The following is a 24,902-nucleotide window of genomic DNA, read 5'->3' on the forward strand; positions in this document are numbered from 1 at the left end:
AAAGAATTGGACATTGCGAAAATATCCACAAAACGTGCTTCCTTACAATACCTAAACCAACCTAACCTAACCATCACCGAAGTCAGAGAATTCGACATTGCCAAAATATCCACAAAAAGTTCTTATCCTACCAAACCACACTCATCTGAACCTAACCATTACCGAAATCAAAGAATTGGACATTGCGAAAATATCCACAAAACGAGCTTACTTCACAATACCTAACCCAACCTAACCTTACCATTACCGAAGTCAGAGAATTCGACATTCCCAAAATATCCACAAAAAGTTCTTATCCTACCAAACCTCACCCATCTGAACCTAACCATCACCGAAATCAAAGAATTTGACATTGCGAAAATATCCACAAAACGTGCCTTCCTCACAATACCTAACCCAACCTAACCTAACCATCACCGAAGTTAGAAAATTCGACATTGCCAAAATATCCACAAAAAGTTCTTATCCTACCAAACCTCACCCATCTGAACCTAACCATCACCGAAATCAAAGAATTGGACATTGCGAAAATATCCACAAAACGTGCTTACCTCACAATACCTAACCCAACCTCACCTTACCATCACCGAAGTCAGAGAATTCGACATTGCCAAAATATCCATGAAAAGTTCTTATCCTACCAAACCTCACCCATCTGAACCTAACCATCACCGAAATCAAAGAATTGGACATTGCGAAAATATCCACAAAACGTGCTTACCTCACAATACCTAACCCAACCTCACCTTACCATCACCGAAGTCAGAGAATTCGACATTGCCAAAATATCCACGAAAAGTTCTTATCCTACCAAACCTCACCCATCTGAACCTAACCATCACCGAAATCAAAGAATTGGACATTGCGAAAATATCCACAAAACGTGCTTACTTCACAATACCTAACCCAACCTAACCTAACCATCACCGAAGTCAGAGAATTCGACATTGCCAAAATATCCACAAAAAGTTCTTATCCTACCAAACCACACTCATCTGAACCTAACCATTACCGAAATCAAAGAATTGGACATTGCGAAAATATCCACAAAACGTGTTTACTTCACAATACCTTACCCAACCTAACCTTACCATTACCGAAGTCAGAGAATTCGACATTCCCAAAATATCCACAAAAAGTTCTTATCCTACCAAACCTCACCCATCTGAACCTAAACATCACCGAAATCAAAGAATTTGACATTGCGAAAATATCCACAAAACTAGCCTTCCTCACAATACCTAACCCAACCTAACCTAACCATCACCGAAGTTAGAAAATTCGACATTGCCAAAATATCCACAAAAAGTTCTTATCCTACCAAACCTCACCCATCTGAACCTAACCATCACCAAAATCAAAGAATTGGACATTGCGAAAATATCCACAAAACGTGCTTACCTCACAATACCTAACCCAACCTCACCTTACCATCACCGAAGTCAGAGAATTCGACATTGCCAAAATATCCACGAAAAGTTCTTATCCTACCAAACCTCACCCATCTGAACCTAACCATCACCGAAATCAAAGAATTGGACATTGCGAAAATATCCACAAAACGTGCTTTCCTCACAATACCTAACCCAACCTAACCTAACCATCACCGAAGTCAGAGAATTCGACATTTCCAAAATATCCACAAAAAGTTCTTATCCTACCAAACCTCACCCATCTGAACCTAACCATCACCGAAATCAAAGAATTGGACTTTGCCAAAATATCCACAAAACGTGTTAACCTCACAATACCTAACCCAACCTCACCTAACCATTACCGAATACAGAGAATTCGAAATTGCCAAAATATCCACAAAAAGTTCTTATCCTACCAAACCACACTCATCTGAACCTAACCATCACCGAAATCAAAAAATTTGACATTGCAAAAATATCCACAAAACGTGCTTCCCTCACAATACCTAACCCAACCTAACCTAACCATCACCGAAGTTAGAAAATTTGACATTGCCAAAATATCCACAAAAAGTTCTTATCCTACCAAACCTCACCCATCTGAACCTAACCATCACCGAAATCAAAGAATTGGACATTGCGAAAATATCCACAAAACGTGTTTACCTCACAATACCTAACCCAACCTCACCTTACCATCACCGAAGTCAGAAAATTCGACATTGCCAAAATATCCACAAAAAGTTCTTATCCTACCAAACCTCACCCATCTGAACCTAACCATCACCGAAATCAAAGAATTTGACATTGCGAAAATATCCACAAAACGTGCTTACCTCACAATATCTAACCCAACCTAACTTAACGATCACCGAAGTCAGAAAATTCGACATTTCCAAAATATCCACAAAAAGTTCTTATCCTACCAAACCTCACCCATCTGAACCTAACCATCACCGAAATCAAAGAATTGGACATTGCCAAAGAATCCACAAAACGTGCTTACCTCACAATACCTAATCCAACCTAACCTAACCATCACCTAAGTCAGAGAATTCGACATTGCCAAAATATCCACAAAAAGTTCTTATCCTACCAAACCACACTCATCTGAACCTAACCATCACCGAAATCAAAGAATTGGACATTGCGAAAATATCCACAAAACGTGCTTCCTTACAATACCTAAACCAACCTAACCTAACCATCACCGAAGTCAGAGAATTCGACATTGCCAAAATATCCACAAAAAGTTCTTATCCTACCAAACCACACTCATCTGAACCTAACCTTTACCGAAATCAAAGAATTGGACATTGCGAAAATATCCACAAAACATGCTTACTTCACAATACCTAACCCAACCTAACCTAACCATTACCGAAGTCAGAGAATTCGACATTCCCAAAATATCCACAAAAAGTTCTTATCCTACCAAACCTCACCCATCTGAACCTAACCATCACCGAAATCATAGAATTTGACATTGCGAAAATATCCACAAAACGTGCCTTCCTCACAATACCTAACCCAACCTAACCTAACCATCTTCGAAGTTAGAAAATTCGACATTGCCAAAATATCCACAAAAAGTTCTTATCCTACCAAACCTCACCCATCTGAACCTAACCATCACCAAAATCAAAGAATTGGACATTGCGAAAATATCCACAAAACGTGCTTACCTCACAATACCTAACCCAACCTCACCTTACCATCACCGAAGTCAGAGAATTCGACATTGCCAAAATATCCACGAAAAGTTCTTATCCTACCAAACCTCACCCATCTGAACCTAACCATCACCGAAATCAAAGAATTGTACATTGCGAAAATATCCACAAAACGTGCTTTCCTCACAATACCTAACCCAACCTAACCTAACCATCACCGAAGTCAGAGAATTCGACATTTCCAAAATATCCACAAAAAGTTCTTATCCTACCAAACCTCACCCATCTGAACCTAACCATCACCGAAATCAAAGAATTGGACTTTGCCAAAATATCCACAAAACGTGTTAACCTCACAATACCTAACCCAACCTCACCTAACCATTACCGAAGTCAGAGAATTCGAAATTGCCAAAATATCCACAAAAAGTTCTTATCCTACCAAACCACACTCATCTGAACCTAACCATCACCGAAATCAAAGAATTTGACATTGCAAAAATATCCACAAAACGTGCTTCCCTCACAATACCTAACCCAACCTAACCTAACCATCACCGAAGTTAGAAAATTTGACATTGCCAAAATATCCACAAAAAGTTCTTATCCTACCAAACCTCACCCATCTGAACCTAACCATCACCGAAATCAAAGAATTGGACATTGCGAAAATATCCACAAAACGTGTTTACCTCACAATACCTAACCCAACCTCACCTTACCATCACCGAAGTCAGAAAATTCGACATTGCCAAAATATCCACAAAAAGTTCTTATCCTACCAAACCTCACCCATCTGAACCTAACCATCACCGAAATCAAAGAATTTGACATTGCGAAAATATCCACAAAACGTGCTTAGCTCACAATATCTAACCCAACCTAACTTAACCATCACCGAAGTCAGAAAATTCGACATTTCCAAAATATCCACAAAAAGTTCTTATCCTACCAAACCTCACCCATCTGAACCTAACCATCACCGAAATCAAAGAATTGGACATTGCCAAAGAATCCACAAAACGTGCTTACCTCACAATACCTAATCCAACCTAACCTAACCATCACCTAAGTCAGAGAATTCGACATTGCCAAAATATCCACAAAAAGTTCTTATCCTACCAAACCACACTCATCTGAACCTAACCATCACCGAAATCAAAGAATTGGACATTGCGAAAATATCCACAAAACGTGCTTCCTTACAATACCTAAACCAACCTAACCTAACCATCACCGAAGTCAGAGAATTCGACATTGCCAAAATATCCACAAAAAGTTCTTATCCTACCAAACCACACTCATCTGAACCTAACCTTTACCGAAATCAAAGAATTGGACATTGCGAAAATATCCACAAAACATGCTTACTTCACAATACCTAACCCAACCTAACCTAACCATTACCGAAGTCAGAGAATTCGACATTCCCAAAATATCCACAAAAAGTTCTTATCCTACCAAACCTCACCCATCTGAACCTAACCATCACCGAAATCAAAGAATTTGACATTGCGAAAATATCCACAAAACGTGCCTTCCTCACAATACCTAACCCAACCTAACCTAACCATCTTCGAAGTTAGAAAATTCGACATTGCCAAAATATCCACAAAAAGTTCTTATCCTACCAAACCTCACCCATCTGAACCTAACCATCACCAAAATCAAAGAATTGGACATTGCGAAAATATCCACAAAACGTGCTTACCTCACAATACCTAACCCAACCTCACCTTACCATCACCGAAGTCAGAGAATTCGACATTGCCAAAATATCCACGAAAAGTTCTTATCCTACCAAACCTCACCCATCTGAACCTAACCATCACCGAAATCAAAGAATTGTACATTGCGAAAATATCCACAAAACGTGCTTTCCTCACAATACCTAACCCAACCTAACCTAACCATCACCGAAGTCAGAGAATTCGACATTTCCAAAATATCCACAAAAAGTTCTTATCCTACCAAACCTCACCCATCTGAACCTAACCATCACCGAAATCAAAGAATTGGACTTTGCCAAAATATCCACAAAACGTGTTAACCTCACAATACCTAACCCAACCTCACCTAACCATTACCGAAGTCAGAGAATTCGAAATTGCCAAAATATCCACAAAAAGTTCTTATCCTACCAAACCACACTCATCTGAACCTAACCATCACCGAAATCAAAGAATTTGACATTGCAAAAATATCCACAAAACGTGCTTCCCTCACAATACCTAACCCAACCTAACCTAACCATCACCGAAGTTAGAAAATTCGACATTGCCAAAATATCCACAAAAAGTTCTTATCCTACCAAACCTCACCCATCTGAACCTAACCATCACCGAAATCAAAGAATTGGACATTGCGAAAATATCCACAAAACGTGCTTACCTCACAATACCTAACCCAACCTCACCTTACCATCACCGAAGTCAGAAAATTCGACATTGCCAAAATATCCACAAAAAGTTCTTATCCTACCAAACCACACTCATCTGAACCTAACCATCACCGAAATCAAAGAATTGGACATTGCGAAAATATCCACAAAACGTGCTTTCTTACAATACCTAAACCAACCTAACCTAACCATCACCGAAGTCAGAGAATTCGACATTGCCAAAATATCCACAAAAAGTTCTTATCCTACCAAACCACACTCATCTGAACCTAACCATTACCGAAATCAAAGAATTGGACATTGCGAAAATATCCACAAAACGAGCTTACTTCACAATACCTAACCCAACCTAACCTTACCATTACCGAAGTCAGAGAATTCGACATTCCCAAAATATCCACAAAAAGTTCTTATCCTACCAAACCTCACCCATCTGAACCTAACCATCACCGAAATCAAAGAATTTGACATTGCGAAAATATCCACAAAACGTGCCTTCCTCACAATACCTAACCCAACCTAACCTAACCATCACCGAAGTTAGAAAATTCGACATTGCCAAAATATCCACAAAAAGTTCTTATCCTACCAAACCTCACCCATCTGAACCTAACCATCACCGAAATCAAAGAATTGGACATTGCGAAAATATCCACAAAACGTGCTTACCTCACAATACCTAACCCAACCTCACCTTACCATCACCGAAGTCAGAGAATTCGACATTGCCAAAATATCCATGAAAAGTTCTTATCCTACCAAACCTCACCCATCTGAACCTAACCATCACCGAAATCAAAGAATTGGACATTGCGAAAATATCCACAAAACGTGCTTACCTCACAATACCTAACCCAACCTCACCTTACCATCACCGAAGTCAGAGAATTCGACATTGCCAAAATATCCACGAAAAGTTCTTATCCTACCAAACCTCACCCATCTGAACCTAACCATCACCGAAATCAAAGAATTGGACATTGCGAAAATATCCACAAAACGTGCTTACTTCACAATACCTAACCCAACCTAACCTAACCATCACCGAAGTCAGAGAATTCGACATTGCCAAAATATCCACAAAAAGTTCTTATCCTACCAAACCACACTCATCTGAACCTAACCATTACCGAAATCAAAGAATTGGACATTGCGAAAATATCCACAAAACGTGCTTACTTCACAATACCTTACCCAACCTAACCTTACCATTACCGAAGTCAGAGAATTCGACATTCCCAAAATATCCACAAAAAGTTCTTATCCTACCAAACCTCACCCATCTGAACCTAAACATCACCGAAATCAAAGAATTTGACATTGCGAAAATATCCACAAAACTAGCCTTCCTCACAATACCTAACCCAACCTAACCTAACCATCACCGAAGTTAGAAAATTCGACATTGCCAAAATATCCACAAAAAGTTCTTATCCTACCAAACCTCACCCATCTGAACCTAACCATCACCAAAATCAAAGAATTGGACATTGCGAAAATATCCACAAAACGTGCTTACCTCACAATACCTAACCCAACCTCACCTTACCATCACCGAAGTCAGAGAATTCGACATTGCCAAAATATCCACGAAAAGTTCTTATCCTACCAAACCTCACCCATCTGAACCTAACCATCACCGAAATCAAAGAATTGGACATTGCGAAAATATCCACAAAACGTGCTTTCCTCACAATACCTAACCCAACCTAACCTAACCATCACCGAAGTCAGAGAATTCGACATTTCCAAAATATCCACAAAAAGTTCTTATCCTACCAAACCTCACCCATCTGAACCTAACCATCACCGAAATCAAAGAATTGGACTTTGCCAAAATATCCACAAAACGTGTTAACCTCACAATACCTAACCCAACCTCACCTAACCATTACCGAAGTCAGAGAATTAGAAAATTGCCAAAATATCCACAAAAAGTTCTTATCCTACCAAACCACACTCATCTGAACCTAACCATCACCGAAATCAAAGAATTTGACATTGCAAAAATATCCACAAAACGTGCTTCCCTCACAATACCTAACCCAACCTAACCTAACCATCACCGAAGTTAGAAAATTTGACATTGCCAAAATATCCACAAAAAGTTCTTATCCTACCAAACCTCACCCATCTGAACCTAACCATCACCGAAATCAAAGAATTGGACATTGCGAAAATATCCACAAAACGTGTTTACCTCACAATACCTAACCCAACCTCACCTTACCATCACCGAAGTCAGAAAATTCGACATTGCCAAAATATCCACAAAAAGTTCTTATCCTACCAAACCTCACCCATCTGAACCTAACCATCACCGAAATCAAAGAATTTGACATTGCGAAAATATCCACAAAACGTGCTTACCTCACAATATCTAACCCAACCTAACTTAACCATCACCGAAGTCAGAAAATTCGACATTTCCAAAATATCCACAAAAAGTTCTTATCCTACCAAACCTCACCCATCTGAACCTAACCATCACCGAAATCAAAGAATTGGACATTGCCAAAGAATCCACAAAACGTGCTTACCTCACAATACCTAATCCAACCTAACCTAACCATCACCTAAGTCAGAGAATTCGACATTGCCAAAATATCCACAAAAAGTTCTTATCCTACCAAACCACACTCATCTGAACCTAACCATCACCGAAATCAAAGAATTGGACATTGCGAAAATATCCACAAAACGTGCTTCCTTACAATACCTAAACCAACCTAACCTAACCATCACCGAAGTCAGAGAATTCGACATTGCCAAAATATCCACAAAAAGTTCTTATCCTACCAAACCACACTCATCTGAACCTAACCTTTACTGAAATCAAAGAATTGGACATTGCGAAAATATCCACAAAACATGCTTACTTCACAATACCTAACCCAACCTAACCTAACCATTACCGAAGTCAGAGAATTCGACATTCCCAAAATATCCACAAAAAGTTCTTATCCTACCAAACCTCACCCATCTGAACCTAACCATCACCGAAATCAAAGAATTTGACATTGCGAAAATATCCACAAAACGTGCCTTCCTCACAATACCTAACCCAACCTAACCTAACCATCTTCGAAGTTAGAAAATTCGACATTGCCAAAATATCCACAAAAAGTTCTTATCCTACCAAACCTCACCCATCTGAACCTAACCATCACCAAAATCAAAGAATTGGACATTGCGAAAATATCCACAAAACGTGCTTACCTCACAATACCTAACCCAACCTCACCTTACCATCACCGAAGTCAGAGAATTCGACATTGCGAAAATATCCACGAAAAGTTCTTATCCTACCAAACCTCACCCATCTGAACCTAACCATCACCGAAATCAAAGAATTGTACATTGCGAAAATATCCACAAAACGTGCTTTCCTCACAATACCTAACCCAACCTAACCTAACCATCACCGAAGTCAGAGAATTCGACATTTCCAAAATATCCACAAAAAGTTCTTATCCTACCAAACCTCACCCATCTGAACCTAACCATCACCGAAATCAAAGAATTGGACTTTGCCAAAATATCCACAAAACGTGTTAACCTCACAATACCTAACCCAACCTCACCTAACCATTACCGAAGTCAGAGAATTCGAAATTGCCAAAATATCCACAAAAAGTTCTTATCCTACCAAACCACACTCATCTGAACCTAACCATCACCGAAATCAAAGAATTTGACATTGCAAAAATATCCACAAAACGTGCTTCCCTCACAATACCTAACCCAACCTAACCTAACCATCACCGAAGTTAGAAAATTCGACATTGCCAAAATATCCACAAAAAGTTCTTATCCTACCAAACCTCACCCATCTGAACCTAACCATCACCGAAATCAAAGAATTGGACATTGCGAAAATATCCACAAAACGTGCTTACCTCACAATACCTAACCCAACCTCACCTTACCATCACCGAAGTCAGAAAATTCGACATTGCCAAAATATCCACAAAAAGTTCTTATCCTACCAAACCTCACCCATCTGAACCTAACCATCACCGAAATCAAAGAATTTGACATTGCGAAAATATCCACAAAACGTGCTTACCTCACAATATCTAACCCAACCTAACTTAACCATCACCGAAGTCAGAGAATTCGACATTTCCAAAATATCCACAAAAAGTTCTTATCCTACCAAACCTCACCCATCTGAACCTAACCATCACCGAAATCAAAGAATTGGACATTGCCAAAGAATCCACAAAACGTGCTTACCTCACAATACCTAATCCAACCTAACCTAACCATCACCTAAGTCAGAGAATTCGACATTGCCAAAATATCCACAAAAAGTTCTTATCCTACCAAACCACACTCATCTGAACCTAACCATCACCGAAATCAAAGAATTGGACATTGCGAAAATATCCACAAAACGTGCTTCCTTACAATACCTAAACCAACCTAACCTAACCATCACCGAAGTCAGAGAATTCGACATTGCCAAAATATCCACAAAAAGTTCTTATCCTACCAAACCACACTCATCTGAACCTAACCTTTACCGAAATCAAAGAATTGGACATTGCGAAAATATCCACAAAACATTCTTACTTCACAATACCTAACCCAACCTAACCTAACCATTACCGAAGTCAGAGAATTCGACATTCCCAAAATATCCACAAAAAGTTCTTATCCTACCAAACCTCACCCATCTGAACCTAACCATCACCGAAATCAAAGAATTTGACATTGCGAAAATATCCACAAAACGTGCCTTCCTCACAATACCTAACCCAACCTAACCTAACCATCTTCGAAGTTAGAAAATTCGACATTGCCAAAATATCCACAAAAAGTTCTTATCCTACCAAACCTCACCCATCTGAACCTAACCATCACCGAAATCAAAGAATTGGACATTGCGAAAATATCCACAAAACGTGCTTACCTCACAATACCTAACCCAACCTCACCTTACCATCACCGAAGTCAGAGAATTCGACATTGCCAAAATATCCATGAAAAGTTCTTATCCTACCAAACCTCACCCATCTGAACCTAACCATCACCGAAATCAAAGAATTGGACATTGATAAAATATCCACAAAACGTGCTTACCTCACAATACCTAACCCAACCTAACCTAACCATCACCGAAGTCAGAGAATTCGACATTCCCAAAATATCCACAAAAAGTTCTTATCCTACCAAACCTCACCCATCTGAACCTAACCATCACCGAAATCAAAGAATTTGACATTGCGAAAATATCCACAAAACGTGCCTTCCTCACAATACCTAACCCAACCTAACCCAACCATCACCGAAGTTAGAAAATTCGACATTGCCAAAATATCCACAAAAAGTTCTTATCCTACCAAACCTCACCCATCTGAACCTAACCATCACCGAAATCAAAAAATTGGACATTGCGAAAATATCCACAAAACGTGCTTACCTCACAATACCTAACCCAACCTCACCTTACCATCACCGAAGTCAGAGAATTCGACATTGCCAAAATATCCACGAAAAGTTCTTATCCTACCAAACCTCACCCATCTGAACCTAACCATCACCGAAATCAAAGAATTGGACATTGCGAAAATATCCACAAAACGTGCTTACCTCACAATACCTAACCCAACCTAACTTAACCATCACCGAAGTCAGAGAATTCGACATTTCCAAAATATCCACAAAAAGTTCTTATCCTACCAAACCTCACCCATCTGAACCTAACCATCACCGAAATCAAAGAATTGGACATTGCCAAAGAATCCACAAAACGTGCTTACCTCACAATACCTAACCCAACCTAACCTAACCATCACCGAAGTCAGAGAATTCGACATTGCCAAAATATCCACAAAAAGTTCTTATCCTACCAAACCACACTCATCTGAACCTAACCATCACCGAAATCAAAGAATTGGACATTGCGAAAATATCCACAAAACGTGCTTCCTTACAATACCTAAACCAACCTAACCTCACCATCACCGAAGTCAGAGAATTCGACATTGCCAAAATATCCACAAAAAGTTCTTATCCTACCAAACCACACTCATCTGAACCTAACCATTACCGAAATCAAAGAATTGGACATTGCGAAAATATCCACAAAACGAGCTTACTTCACAATACCTAACCCAACCTAACCTAACCATTACCGAAGTCAGAGAATTCGACATTCCCAAAATATCCACAAAAAGTTCTTATCCTACCAAACCTCACCCATCTGAACCTAACCATCACCGAAATCAAAGAATTTGACATTGCGAAAATATCCACAAAACGTGCCTTCCTCACAATACCTAACCCAACCTAACCTAACCATCACCGAAGTTAGAAAATTCGACATTGCCAAAATATCCACAAAAAGTTCTTATCCTACCAAACCTCACCCATCTGAACCTAACCATCACCGAAATCAAAGAATTGGACATTGCGAAAACATCCACAAAACGTGCTTACCTCACAATACCTAACCCAACCTCACCTTACCATCACCGAAGTCAGAGAATTCGACATTGCCAAAATATCCATGAAAAGTTCTTATCCTACCAAACCTCACCCATCTGAACCTAACCATCACCGAAATCAAAGAATTGGACATTGCGAAAATATCCACAAAACGTGCTTACCTCACAATACCTAACCCAACCTCACCTTACCATCACCGAAGTCAGAGAATTCGACATTGCCAAAATATCCACGAAAAGTTCTTATCCTACCAAACCTCACCCATCTGAACCTAACCATCACCGAAATCAAAGAATTGGACATTGCAAAAATATCCACAAAACGTGCTTACTTCACAATACCTAACCCAACCTAACCTAACCATCACCGAAGTCAGAGAATTCGACATTGCCAAAATATCCACAAAAAGTTCTTATCCTACCAAACCACACTCATCTGAATCTAACCATTACCGAAATCAAAGAATTGGACATTGCGAAAATATCCACAAAACGTGCTTACTTCACAATACCTTACCCAACCTAACCTTACCATTACCGAAGTCAGAGAATTCGACATTCCCAAAATATCCACAAAAAGTTCTTATCCTACCAAACCTCACCCATCTGAACCTAAACATCACCGAAATCAAAGAATTTGACATTGCGAAAATATCCACAAAACTAGCCTTCCTCACAATACCTAACCCAACCTAACCTAACCATCACCGAAGTTAGAAAATTCGACATTGCCAAAATATCCACAAAAAGTTCTTATCCTACCAAACCTCACCCATCTGAACCTAACCATCACCAAAATCAAAGAATTGGACATTGCGAAAATATCCACAAAACGTGCTTACCTCACAATACCTAACCCAACCTCACCTTACCATCACCGAAGTCAGAGAATTCGACATTGCCAAAATATCCACGAAAAGTTCTTATCCTACCAAACCTCACCCATCTGAACCTAACCATCACCGAAATCAAAGAATTGGACATTGCGAAAATATCCACAAAACGTGCTTTCCTCACAATACCTAACCCAACCTAACCTAACCATCACCGAAGTCAGAGAATTCGACATTTCCAAAATATCCACAAAAAGTTCTTATCCTACCAAACCTCACCCATCTGAACCTAACCATCACCGAAATCAAAGAATTGGACTTTGCCAAAATATCCACAAAACGTGTTAACCTCACAATACCTAACCCAACCTCACCTAACCATTACCGAAGTCAGAGAATTCGAAATTGCCAAAATATCCACAAAAAGTTCTTATCCTACCAAACCACACTCATCTGAACCTAACCATCACCGAAATCAAAGAATTTGACATTGCAAAAATATCCACAAAACGTGCTTCCCTCACAATACCTAACCCAACCTAACCTAACCATCACCGAAGTTAGAAAATTCGACATTGCCAAAATATCCACAAAAAGTTCTTATCCTACCAAACCTCACCCATCTGAACCTAACCATCACCGAAATCAAAGAATTGGACATTGCGAAAATATCCACAAAACGTGCTTACCTCACAATACCTAACCCAACCTCACCTTACCATCACCGAAGTCAGAAAATTCGACATTGCCAAAATATCCACAAAAAGTTCTTATCCTACCAAACCTCACCCATCTGAACCTAACCATCACCGAAATAAAAGAATTTGACATTGCGAAAATATCCACAAAACGTGCTTACCTCACAATATCTAACCCAACCTAACTTAACCATCACCGAAGTCAGAGAATTCGACATTTCCAAAATATCCACAAAAAGTTCTTATCCTACCAAACCTCACCCATCTGAACCTAACCATCACCGAAATCAAAGAATTGGACATTGCCAAAGAATCCACAAAACGTGCTTACCTCACAATACCTAATCCAACCTAACCTAACCATCACCTAAGTCAGAGAATTCGACATTGCCAAAATATCCACAAAAAGTTCTTATCCTACCAAACCACACTCATCTGAACCTAACCATCACCGAAATCAAAGAATTGGACATTGCGAAAATATCCACAAAACGTGCTTCCTTACAATACCTAAACCAACCTAACCTAACCATCACCGAAGTCAGAGAATTCGAAATTGCCAAAATATCCACAAAAAGTTCTTATCCTACCAAACCACACTCATCTGAACCTAACCTTTACCGAAATCAAAGAATTGGACATTGCGAAAATATCCACAAAACATGCTTACTTCACAATACCTAACCCAACCTAACCTAACCATTACCGAAGTCAGAGAATTCGACATTCCCAAAATATCCACAAAAAGTTCTTATCCTACCAAACCTCACCCATCTGAACCTAACCATCACCGAAATCAAAGAATTTGACATTGCGAAAATATCCACAAAACGTGCCTTCCTCACAATACCTAACCCAACCTAACCTAACCATCTTCGAAGTTAGAAAATTCGACATTGCCAAAATATCCACAAAAAGTTCTTATCCTACCAAACCTCACCCATCTGAACCTAACCATCACCGAAATCAAAGAATTGGACATTGCGAAAATATCCACAAAACGTGCTTACCTCACAATACCTAACCCAACCTCACCTTACCATCACCGAAGTCAGAGAATTCGACATTGCCAAAATATCCATGAAAAGTTCTTATCCTACCAAACCTCACCCATCTGAACCTAACCATCACCGAAATCAAAGAATTGGACATTGCGAAAATATCCACAAAACGTGCTTACTTCACAATACCTAACCCAACCTAACCTAACCATTACCGAAGTCAGAGAATTCGACATTCCCAAAATATCCACAAAAAGTTCTTATCCTACCAAACCTCACCCATCTGAACCTAACCATCACCGAAATCAAAAAATTGGACATTGCGAAAATATCCACAAAACGTGCTTACCTCACAATACCTAACCCAACCACACCTTACCATCACCGAAGTCAGAGAATTCGACATTGCCAAAATATCCACGAAAAGTTCTTATCCTACCAAACCTCACCCATCTGAACCTAACCATCACCGAAATCAAAGAATTGGACATTGCGAAAATATCCACAAAACGTGCTTACTTCACAATACCTAACCATACTAACCTAACCATCACCGAAGTCAGAGAATTCGACATTCCCAAAATATCCACAAAAAGTTCTTATCCTACCAAACCTCACCCATCTGAACCTAACCATCACCGAAATCAAAGAATTTGACATTGCGAAAATATCCACAAAACGTGCCTTCCTCACAATACCTAACCCAACCTAACCTAACCATCACCGAAGTTAGAAAATTCGACATTGCCAAAATATCCACAAAAAGTTCTTATCCTACCAAACCTCACCCATCTGAACCTAACCATCACCGAAATCAAAGAATTGGACATTGCAAAAATATCCACAAAACGTGCTTACTTCACAATACCTAACCCAACCTAACCTTACCATTACCGAAGTCAGAGAATTCGAAATTCCCAAAATATCCACAAAAAGTTCTTATCCTACCAAACCTCACCCATCTGAACCTAACCATCACCGAAATCAAAGAATTTGACATTGCGAAAATATCCACAAAACGTGCCTACCTCACAATACCTAACCCAACCTAACCTAACCATCACCGAAGTTAGAAAATTTGACATTGCTAAAATATCCACAAAAAGTTCTTATCCTACCAAACCTCACCCATCTGAACCTAACCATCACCGAAATCAAAGAATTGGACATTGCGAAAATATCCACAAAACGTGCTTACCTCACAATACCTAACCCAACCTCACCTTACCATCACCGAAGTCAGAGAATTCGACATTGCCAAAATATCCACGAAAAGTTCTTATCCTACCAAACCTCACCCATCTGAACCTAACCATCACCGAAATCAAAGAATTAGACATTGCGAAAATATCCACAAAACGTGCTTACCTCACAATACCTAACCCAACCTAACTTAACCATCACCGAAGTCAGAGAATTCGACATTTCCAAAATATCCACAAAAAGTTCTTATCCTACCAAACCTCACACATCTGAACCTAACCATCACCGAAATCAAAGAATTGGACATTGCCAAAGAATCCACAAAACGTGCTTACCTCACAATACCTAACCCAACCTAACCTAACCATCACCGAAGTCAGAGAATTCGACATTGCCAAAATATCCACAAAAAGTTCTTATCCTACCAAACCACACTCATCTGAACCTAACCATCACCGAAATCAAAGAATTGGACATTGCGAAAATATCCACAAAACGTGCTTCCTTACAATACCTAAACCAACCTAACCTAACCATCACCGAAGTCAGAGAATTCGACATTGCCAAAATATCCACAAAAAGTTCTTATCCTACCAAACCACACTCATCTGAACCTAACTGGAAAAGACTTCGATAATGGTTTGATGTAGTTTATTGAAATGTAAAATTTGCACGTGGTGGTTCAGCGGAGCGTACGGAACACAAGTTGTCCGTACGCCGTCTGCTCGAACTCTGTCGACCGTCGCGTATTTCCGCTTGGGCCGACACTAATGCCAACTCGTCAATAATGCCAATCGACAATCAGTTAATAAGACTGTTTGCCACACGTCATTACAAAAGTCGGAACATAGTCCCACATAGGAAAACTGTTGAACAATACAGTTATTCTACAGAGTTACAGCATTACTGACGAGTCGTTTACAATAAATCATAGCTCTTAAAATAATTAAATAGAGGGTGAATAATGAAACCTTTGCCTCATCCAGTGTGAGGATAAAATCAATTTATTGGTTCAGTAATATTTCAACTTATAGGTATACCTCTGGTGAATGTTATTTCTATTTACATCAAAATTTTTGAAATCTCCTTTGAAGCTGTGAATAAGCATTACAAGATAAGTTTACTTTAAAGAAGAGAGAGTGGACTGTATATGGTTTAAAACTTAAGCATTCCTCATCTTGATGTTAACTTAGACAATACAATGTTGACACTGTTACAGTTGTCAAGACAGATCAGCTATTACCGATCAACTAAACTTGATTAGTGAGTGTAATGCTCCTAAGTTAACTTGATTTCATCAACAAGTAGCACAAACATTGCTAAATTAAAAGTAAATTGGAAAGTCATTCATTCATTCCTACAAGCAGGAAATGAAGGCGAACTATGATTATAGATGTCTCTACGTTAAACATCGAAATGTTCAGTATTATAATATTTACTTATTCTATGATTCACATAAATACTATAAACAGTAAGAGTTAACTTATGTTTTCATAACAAGAAACATAAGACCTGCGGATGACTCCCGGCAGGTTATAATTAAGTAGACATGAAATAATTTAAGATGCTCCATTAAGTGTGGCTTGGAGACTAACATTAACAAATCATGAATCTAATTTTAACTGTCAAATTTGAACAGTTTATTTTAAACTCGGATATAATCCTTCCGAGTGATGACATGAGACAAGTCTTATATTATAAAGACAAAATGATTAGATTAAATTCGGAGATATATACTGCCGAATGTTAAAATGAAAATAGCTTAAATTATACACACAACACAATTAAAGTGAATTACGGAGTACTACTATTAACATTGAATGATTTAAACTCATGATTACATCTAATAAGTAATATGAGTTGGGGGTAGTGTCTTCGGGTTAAACTAAGCTACCGAAGTTGACGGAATTGAAGCTGCTGTTTCTCCTCCCTCTTGCTGATCTTCCTTCCTGTCAAGTGGTCCTTGTGGTAGAATCGGCAATGGCGCCACTAGATGACTGGACCGACGAAACTCTCCGCTGGCAGTAAAGACGTCGACGACTCGAACTCTGCCATCTGGTCCGGGATACAATTTAGTGACTCGACCCAAGACCCATCGGGTTGGCAGCATGTGTTCCTCCTTTAACAGGACCATTTGACCCACACTCAGATTGTTGCTCGAGTCCTTCTTCCATTTGTGTCGTAACTGCAAAGAATGTAAATATTCCGCCGACCAACGTTTCCAAAATGCTGCTGTGGTCAATTGTATCTGAAGCAGATTGGCATGGACATTAGTGTTATATTTAACCTCCATTGGAAGAGCGAGTAAGGATCTGCCAATTAAGAAATGTCCAGGTGTGAGGGGTAAAAGGTCTAGTGGATCCGAAGACAAGGGACTAAGAGGACGGGAATTCATGCAAGCTTCTATTTGAGTCAATACCGTACAAAATGATTCGAAATTTAAGGTGGTGGCCTTTAACACCTTGTTTAAATGAATCTTCATGGATTTAACCGCTGCTTCCCACAGCCCTCCCATGTGAGGCGCCCTTGGCGGGTTAAACTTCCAACGAATCCCTTCGGAGGCTACATACCGTAGTAGCTTCTCCTCATGAGGACGTTCGTAAATTAATTTTACTAAATTAACGAGTTCACGACTTGCACCGACAAAATTAGTAGCATTGTCGGAATATATCGTATTGGGCCTGCCACGTCTGGCTACGAATCTTCTTAAACAATTTAAGAAATTTGAACTCGTTAAGTCTCCGACAAGTTCCAAGTGAACTGCCTTACTGGAAAAACACACAAAGACACAAACGTAACCCTTAATTATCTTAGAATTCTTATTGCAACCACTCTTCACAGGAAAAGGTCCTGCGAAATCTATCCCCACATGACTGAAAGGAAAATTCGCAGTGGTACGTTCAAGCGGGAGTAATCCCATTAATCTATTGTGTGACAGTGGTTTATTTCTGAAACAAATGACACATGAACGCACCACTCCTTTGACAGTATTATGTCCGGCCAATGGCCAATAGGTCTGCCGCAATAACGACAGTAAGGCTTGAGTACCCAAGTGAATATATTTCAAGTGCGCATCTCGGACAATCATGTGTGTAAGTTTATGCTTATTTGACAAGATAATGGGTGACGTTGATAGAGTTGTTCCCAGAGGAAGTCTACTTCCAACACAAATTAAATTCTCGTGGAATAGAGGGGACAATTTAGCTAATTTACTGCTACTGGGAATTGGATGTCCCTTGCTCAGCAAACGATATTCCAATGGAAATGATTCCATTTGCGATAACCTTATCAAATTATTTAAAGCATCTTTTAATTCTAAAGCGGACGGTTCGTTATTTTCTTTAACGTTTAATTGTTTATTCCTTAGTGGCCGACGAACATATGATAAAACTCGAAGGAGTCTTGGAAGATGAGAATGTTTATCTATCCAATTATTTTCCCTCACAAGGGTAGCGTTAGTGACTACCCTTCTCTCTGGAAGATCTATTGTGATCTCAGGAGGTCTTCGAGGCCATCGTGATTCGTCTAATTTCAACCAACTAGGGCCGTCCCACCATAACGAATTATGATTTAATTCTGATGGTTGAGTCCCTCGAGAAATTAAATCTGCTGGATTGTCTGTAGAGGAGACATGGTACCACTCAATGGGTTGAGATATTGATTGGATTTCGGCCACTCGATTGGCAACGAAGGTGGTCCATTTACATGACTCTCCTCTAATCCAATGCAATGCGACGGTTGAATCCGTCCAATAATATTTTTCATTAATATGAATTGTTAATTGGTCTATTGTTGACTTCATTAACTTTGATAATAACATAGCGGAGCACAGCTCTAAACGCGGAATAGTTACAAAACTGAGCGGAGCGACTCTCGAACGAGAACACACAAGATGACATTTGGAATTTCCCAATTGATCAGTACATTTTACATAAATACAAGCACCATAAGCTTTCTCGGATGCGTCACAAAATCCGTGTGCCTGTATATTAATGACATTATTTAGTATTATCAATCTAGGAATTTTATAAAGTTTCATGACTGTATTGGATAATTGACAATCTTTCCATTTTTTGAAGATTGTCTGAGGAATGAATTCATCCCAACCAATGGTTTGTTGCCAGACAGATTGCATTAATATCTTATAATTAATTAACAATGGAGATAATAGTCCTAATGGGTCGAAGATCTGACTAATTACTGATAAAAAGTTTCTTTTTGTTATATTTTCAGTCTCGACTTCGGTTTGAACCTTAAATACGAAAACGTCTTCCCGCGGTTTCCAAAATAAACCTAAAGTTTTGTGTGATTCGTTAGAGAAGTTAAAATCTGAACAATCGTCAGCTTTAACATCCGTGATTATATCGGAGTTGTTCGATGTCCATTTGCTTAAGGGCATACCGGCTGATAATAATATGGTTTCCAGTTGAACCTTTAATAATTTACCAGCTTCAATAGTATTAGTTCCCGTGAGCAAATCATCAACATAAAAATCACGTTCGATCACTTTACTAGCGATGGGATATTTGTTTCTATTCTCCTCTGCTAACTGATTTAGACATCTAGTAGCTAAAAATGGGGCTGAAGCAGTTCCGAATGTTACTGTATTAAGCTTGTAATGCTTGAATTTACTCTGGGGATCTGTTCGCCAAATGATTCGTTGTACATTTTTATTTTTCTCTGCTATTTGAATCTGTCGGTACATCTGCTTAATATCCGCAGTAATCACGTATTTATGGAGTCGAAAGTTGAGTAGTAAACTTAACAAATCTGATTGGACATTAGGTCCCACCATCAAAATATTATTTAGTGAGATATTAGACGTTGTCTTTGCGGACGCATCAAAAACTACACGATATTTAGTGGTAAGGCTAGACTCCTTAACCACGACGTGATGAGGTAAATAACAATGAACCTCATGTGCCTCCGGAGGTTCACACTCTGACATATGTCCTAAATTTATGTACTCTTCTAAAACTTTATTGTATTCCATTTTTAAATTATTATTGGCTAAAAAACGTCTTTCCAAAGTTTTGTGTCTTTTCTCCGCAATGTGCAATGAACTTCCTAATACTACCGGGGAATTTTTATATGGTAAAGCTACACAAAATCTACCGTTTTTATCTCGTGATGTGTGTGCTTGGAAATGTTCCTCACATCTTTTCTCCTCAAGAGATTGATGTTTTACCATAGGAACCTGGTCGATCATCCAAAAGTTTTGAATGTGACTGTCTAATTGACTTAAGCCTATGTGGCTCTTCCCTGGAGCATTATTTACTTCGGGATATGGACCAACTATTGTCCATCCGAATTCGGTATCCTTTAAGATAGGCATACCTTTTCCTAACTGGATGGTTCCTGCTTTCATAGCATGAACGCAAATCTCGGCGCCGAGCAAGAAATCGATTGGCGTCGGTTTATTCCAAAGGGAATCTGATAACTTGATTCCCGCTGGTATTGAAATTAACTGTTGATCCAGTTTCACAGTTGGAATTTCGCCAGTAATTTCTGGTAATACCAAACACAACACTTTGGTTGAGTAATTAGTGGTTGAAGACCTTATGGTCACCTTGGTGATGTGACGAATGCTACTTTCTTGATTAGCGATACCTACAATTTTTTGAGAGATTTTCTCTAATTTGAAGTTATTCTTCTTAGCGAAAGATGTGGTAACATAGTTGACTTGTGAGCCGGAATCTAATAATGTGCGACCCTTAACGACCGTTCCATTGGACGTTATAATGTCTACTTGTACCGTCGGTAAAATTATCTCCCTTTGAGAGAAATGAGTAGAATGAGCATTAATTGACTTCCTTCCCGTATTATTGGAACTAAATGTATCGTCCTGATGCAACAAAGTGTGATGGTTTTGTTTGCACCTTAAGCAATTATAGTTAGACTTGCAATTTGTTATCTTATGCGATGAATTTAAACATTTAAAACACATGTTATTAGATTTAACGAATTCATTTCTTTCCATACTGGATTTTGCTTTGAATTTATCACATTTGCCTATGAAATGATTATTTCGACAGAATGCGCATGCGTTTACCTTACTTGATGGGTTTTTGTTCGCGACATGAGTTCTCATGATTCTTTGACGACTATGAGGGAATTCCTTCACCGTAGTTACAGATGCAGTAGATTGTAATACATTACATCTATTCTGCAAGAATGTCTCTAAACTTTCATATGGTGGCATTTCTCTGCTAACCAGCGATATTTCCCAGTCTCTTACTATATTAAAAGGTAATTTCCTTAGAACTAAACATGTTACCCATGGATCTAAAATTTCTCTCGCGTAACCCAACGATTCAATGTTTTTAATACACACTGTTACCTGATTCAATAGATTTCTCAATTCGATATGTGATTCTCTTGTGATTAATTTTAAGTCACAAAGTGAATTAATCCTAGTTTTGAGATTAAGTCTTGGTAAATTATATTGCTTGTCTAAAATACTCCAAGCTATTTCGTAATTGTCTGAGCTAATATCTAAACCTGATACAGCTGCCAAAGCGGGACCGATTAAGGATTGATGCAAATATTGCAATTTCGTGACATTCGAATATTCCGTTTTGTTTCCTATTATATTCTTAAAAGCTTGTTGAAACGATTGCCATTCAGATGGATCTCCCTGAAATGTGGGAATGGTTAACGTCGGTAACTTATCTCTAGCAAATTTAATTGTTGCTTGCTCTACCTTTAGTTTACTATCTTGAAAGGATTGGCAATCTAATGCTGCTTTAAGATTTTTAACTGTTATTGTAATTGCATCGTACTCTTCGTCTATTTTGGCCGCTTTCGGTATGTCTGTAAGGTTATCTAAATATTCGTAATGGAGTTTTCGGACATAATCGTATGCTTCTTTAATGGTTTGATACTGTCCTTCATCTAATTCGGAGGATTTATCTATTTTTCCTTTTAGTCTTTGTACCGCGCCTGAATACCTTAATTCTATTGACGTCATTATAACTTCTACTTTATTTTCCTTCGCTAATATTTCTATCGATTGAGTCTGACTTCGAGTCTGATGTATTCTAGAGCTTGACCTGTCTCTAATAGGTTCTACGTCCCTAGTTGGATTTCGACCTTTATGCGACTTGGAAGTCGAAGCTTCTATTTCCTCGTTTTCAGCACTTGACATTTGTTTCAGAAAGTTGCACTATTTCGTCTCATAAATACAGTTGTTCTCTACTATAGCTGTCAATTGAACTATTCGTAGAGATAAGGTAATAATATTCAATGATTAACCGTGAATCTTAATATTCTACTTTAACTATTATCACCAGAATCTATCCAACATATTTTGGAAGAAATTACAACCCTAAATTGGTGGGTGCTTGATTTAAACCACTTTGGGGCTACAAGTCTTGTGATTTATTTTAAATCACCACTGTTTCATCACACATTATGAAACAAAGAGATCTACCGATGTATGAATATGCCGGTATGTACTTGATTTATTCCACTTTGGGGCTACAAGTGTAATTCCACATTTATCGTGGAAGGGGGGGGGGGGGAGGGTGTTTCTACACACATTAAGAAACAAAGATCTACCGATATGAATATACCGGTATGTACTTGGTTTAAGCCACTTTGGGGCTACAAGTATAATTCCACATTTATCGTGGAAGGGGGGGGGGGGAGGGTGTTTCTACACACATTAAGAAACAAAGATCTACCGATATGAATATACCGGTATGTACTTGGTTTAAGCCACTTTGGGGCTACAAGTATAATTCCACATTTATTGTGGAGGGGGGAGGGGGGAGAAAGTTTCTACACACATTAAGAAACAAAGAGATCTGCCGGTATATGAATATACCGGTATGTACTTGGTTTAAGCCACTTTGGGGCTACAAGTATAATTCCCCACGTGCTTTGCTAATTTTACACTACATCTGATTTTACACTTTTAATACGAAATTCGATGCGACCGATGAAACATTCCTTCGTAGCGCGATATTATTTTATACAATCGCGTTAATTAATTGTTATACTTTAAAACATATTTTTAAAAACTGACCTACCCACATGATTGCCTTTTGAACAGATTGCCTGAGATTGAATACATTCACTTACTTGAATATCCTTTACGATGTTTATGTGATCGTTCCGATAATTTTGGATTACCTCTGTGTCCCATGCGTCTTTGTAGGTTATGTTTTTATTTATATATTTTCTGCGTCAATCACGCGGTCATGTACCTCTGTACATCAATCAATATATTGCTGAAATAGAAGCAAACATGTTATTAGTATTGGAAAGGTATGGATAGTAACAAAGGAACGATACCGATTTCTTAATTGACATCCATTTTTTCTCGACCACGTTTTTTCCTATTGGTTTGTCCGTTTGGTGTTGTGGCCTAGGTTACTGGTGTCCGGTTCGAAGTGACCATCATGGAAAAGACTTCGATAATGGTTTGATGTAGTTTATTGAAATGTAAAATTTGCACGTGGTGGTTCAGCGGAGCGTACGGAACACAAGTTGTCCGTACGCCGTCTGCTCGAACTCTGTCGACCGTCGCGTATTTCCGCTTGGGCCGACACTAATGCCAACTCGTCAATAATGCCAATCGACAATCAGTTAATAAGACTGTTTGCCACACGTCATTACAAAAGTCGGAACACTAACCATTACCGAAATCAAAGAATTGGACATTGCGAAAATATCCACAAAACGTGCTTACTTCACAATACCTAACCCAACCTAACCTAACCATTACCGAAGTCAGAGAATTCGACATTCCCAAAATATCCACAAAAAGTTCTTATCCTACCAAACCTCACCCATCTGAACCTAACCATCACCGAAATCAAAGAATTTGACATTGCGAAAATATCCACAAAACGTGCCTTCCTCACAATACATAACCCAACCTAACCTAACCATCACCGAAGTTAGAAAATTCGACATTGCCAAAATATCCACAAAAAGTTCTTATCCTACCAAACCTCACCCATCTGAACCTAACCATCACCGAAATCAAAGAATTGGACATTGCGAAAATATCCACAAAACGTGCTTGACTCACAATACCTAACCCAACTTCACCTTACCATCACCGAAGTCAGAGAATTCGACATTGCCAAAATATCCACGAAAAGTTCTTATCCTACCAAACCTCACCCATCTGAACCTAACCATCACCGAAATCAAAGAATTGGACATTGCGAAAATATCCACAAAACGTGCTTACTTCACAATACCTAACCCA

The 24,902-nt window shown here is 38.8% G+C and overlaps 1 protein-coding gene across 2 annotated transcripts in view; it reads right to left on the reverse strand.

Moving 5' to 3' along the window:
• LOC143918004 (uncharacterized) overlaps nucleotides 1–24,200 on the reverse strand; it is a 167,295-nt gene extending 143,095 nt beyond the window's left edge. The window contains exons 1-3 of one of the 2 annotated variants that reach the window (XM_077439651.1): nucleotides 23,264–24,200; nucleotides 17,967–23,136; nucleotides 16,448–17,864 (exon numbers count right to left, since the gene is read on the reverse strand). In XM_077439651.1, coding sequence (XP_077295777.1) covers nucleotides 17,565–17,864; nucleotides 17,967–22,826 — 5,160 coding nt within the window. In that variant the 5' untranslated portion in view covers nucleotides 22,827–23,136; nucleotides 23,264–24,200 and the 3' untranslated portion in view covers nucleotides 16,448–17,564. Of the gene's footprint in view, nucleotides 1–16,447 lie in introns of both variants that reach the window. The other variant, XM_077439650.1, reaches the window with a different exon arrangement.
• Between the last annotated feature and the right edge of the window lie 702 nt (nucleotides 24,201–24,902).

This window comes from Arctopsyche grandis, chromosome 10, assembly GCF_051622035.1.
Source record: "Arctopsyche grandis isolate Sample6627 chromosome 10, ASM5162203v2, whole genome shotgun sequence".
Taxonomy (NCBI): Eukaryota; Metazoa; Arthropoda; class Insecta; order Trichoptera; family Hydropsychidae; genus Arctopsyche; species Arctopsyche grandis.